Raw genomic sequence first — 2,682 nt, 5'->3', positions numbered from 1 at the left:
AAATTAATTTTTAGAAATTAACTATAAAATTACATGTGTCATAATGTATACAAGTGTTAGAAATGATTTTTATTTATTAGAGCATAAATAATATGTAATTCAAACGTCACATTTCCCCCTCAATGATGTTGACATTTTTGCATTTTTTTATCATCTTTAAAAAATATTTGGGAGAGAGAGAGAGAGAGAGAGAGAGAGAGAGAGAGAGAGAGAATGATATTTTTCATTGATGGATAGTTACCATCGAAAAATACCGCTGGCAAAAAACACACCGTGGAGCGGTGTTCACCGTCATTAAAAACTGTCACATAGGACTGTCGGTGGTAAAAACACTACCCATGAAAAAACTCATATGTATGTTATGTGCAATGAACACCCAAGAAAAAACTCTATTGTCAAATTTGAGAATGTAAGACTGAATCATAATATCATAAAAAATGAGAGTAGTAGTCTCAATATAGTACACAAACAATACACATATTAAGGTCTCATATATATATATATCACCTATAAAAAATAAATTTGCATTGTTTATACACATACTTTGCTTGATAGCTTGTCTTGTCATTTTATGGAAATCTAAGTAATATAAAGTCTAACAATTCCATTTACTGAATAATCATGCTTCTTTCCGTAAGATTAACTTCAAGATCATGATTTACAAGTTTAACACTTTTCTTTTCTTTCAAGTCATCAAGATAATGTTGATAGATATAAGAGAGAAACCCCCATATTGCTAACAACATGGAAATCATCTTCACCCCATTCATCTTTTCATCGAAAAACATTACTGCCAAAACTGGCACAATTGGGATACCAAAAGTGCTAATAACATTCGAGAAAAGAGATGAAACTTTAAAGATCAAACCCACACAACCAATCGAGAAAACTTGCCATGAGATAGTTGTCCCTACAAGATTCATTATGTATGAAACCCTTCCAGATTCAAAACCCATCATTTCTTCCTTTATCTTTTTCCATTCACCGCTAGCAAATAGCCCCATGAGAATTCCAATAGTGGCTATCATGTTTTGGTACACCGCCATATCAAATACCACCTTGTAACTTGTAGATTTCAAAATCTTTTGAAATGCAAGTTGTGTTAAAGAAAGCATTAATGCATACCCTACACAATCACAACTTAAACATTATAATTTTGTTTGTACTATTTTGAGACAAAGGATTAGCCCGGTGTTGAAGCCTACTAGATTTTAGATGAGGCCTCCATTTTAGAATGTTGAATTCAAAAAATGATCCCTATTAGACCAAGGGTTGCGGGTTGTAGCTCGTTTATCGGTTATGTCTATGTAAAACTTTATTTTTTTTGTTTACCAACCTTATTTTTCAAATTAAAACCATATTAAAAATAATTCAAAAGAGAATTGTATTAAATAATAAAAACATTATTTTTTTTGAGGTCCACCTACCTAAAACTTTTTTACGACTACCAAAAGTGGTTGAATGTTGATCATTTGAGATTTTAGGACTCCAAAATGAGATACCGAAAGTTTGAATCCGCTTCAAATTGGAACAAAATTACTTTACACTTTTCTACCAAAAGTTAACTACTAGACTTTCAATTTTGTTTTTTTTTTTTTTTTTAAATGTGTATCTATATTTTCCATGTCTACAAATATTTATATATTTTACGGTGATGATAGGGTCAAATTGTTGCTGATATTTATATTTTTTGCAGTGATGATAGGCTTAAGTTGTTGCTAATGTGGACATACTGCACATGGAAGACTTATGGAAACAATTTCACTCCATATATAGTTTCCGAGTTTCAGTATCAATCTAATGTTGGAAACGTTGTGAAATATATGTAATGGTGCTAGTGTAACATTGTCACTTTTCTCATTTTTAATCCTAGAAAAGAAATTTAAACATAGTATCAAATAAAACTACTTAAGTTTGTCGTTTTGTCACGTTATATATGTCCAAACGAATAAGCACTTTAGAAAAGTCATTGCCACTCCATCACTAAATAATATTAAAAAAATTAAACAAAAGAAACAAAATCCCACAAAAACCATAAAAGTTGATAGGTTATACGTTTTTAAAAAGACAAACTATATAAAAGCCAATTCTATTATTATTTATTTATTTATTTCTTTATTTATTAATCTTTTTTGCAGTTTAACACTATTTTATTTCCGTCAACAAAAACCACATAAATTTGATTTTTTTTTTCACGGTGACCATCTAATTCTGTTTCAACACATGTTAAAACTGATTAATGAATTCTCATTTAACTAGATACTATCACATGTACATTAGTAACATATTTCTTTTTGAAATGGCTTTTTGTTTGCGGGTTTTTGAGGTTATACACATATCATGCATGTAATGAGAAGTTGTCTTAGTAAGACATATATGTCATCTAGATTAATAAAAAATAATGTCAGTTTTAAGTGCGCCAGTAAAATTCGGAAAATGAGTCATTACGATTGCAATGGAATCTTTTTTTTTTTAACTGGGTAGTTTTATAGACCAAAATTAATAAAAAATGTAGAATATAATGGTTAAACCTCAAAATGTACCAAATATAATGAATATTTTATATATTGCCATTTTTTAAGAATGTTCATGTATACATAAAGCTAATGGCTTAAAGAAGATGATACCTGCAGAAGCAGCGACTGTGCATACAAAACCAACAATGTATTTGTTTCTTGATAT

At 29.5% G+C, this 2,682-nt stretch overlaps 1 protein-coding gene across 1 annotated transcript in view; it reads right to left on the bottom strand.

The window, feature by feature from the left end:
* Positions 1-474: 474 nt before the first annotated feature.
* LOC111909388 (probable purine permease 10) overlaps positions 475-2,682 on the bottom strand; it is a 16,046-nt gene continuing 13,838 nt past the window's right edge. Inside the window, exons 2-3 of the mRNA XM_023905202.3 lie at positions 2,628-2,682; positions 475-1,126 (exon numbers count right to left, since the gene is read on the bottom strand). The exon at positions 2,628-2,682 is cut by the window's right edge and continues 515 nt beyond it. Coding sequence (XP_023760970.1) covers positions 609-1,126; positions 2,628-2,682 — 573 coding nt within the window. The 3' untranslated portion in view covers positions 475-608. The remainder of the gene's footprint in view (positions 1,127-2,627) is intronic.

Source organism: Lactuca sativa, chromosome 1, assembly GCF_002870075.4.
Source record: "Lactuca sativa cultivar Salinas chromosome 1, Lsat_Salinas_v11, whole genome shotgun sequence".
NCBI lineage: Eukaryota > Viridiplantae > Streptophyta > Magnoliopsida > Asterales > Asteraceae > Lactuca > Lactuca sativa.
The sequence above is the reverse complement of the archived record's forward strand: the minus strand, read 5'-3'. Positions and strand labels throughout refer to the sequence as shown.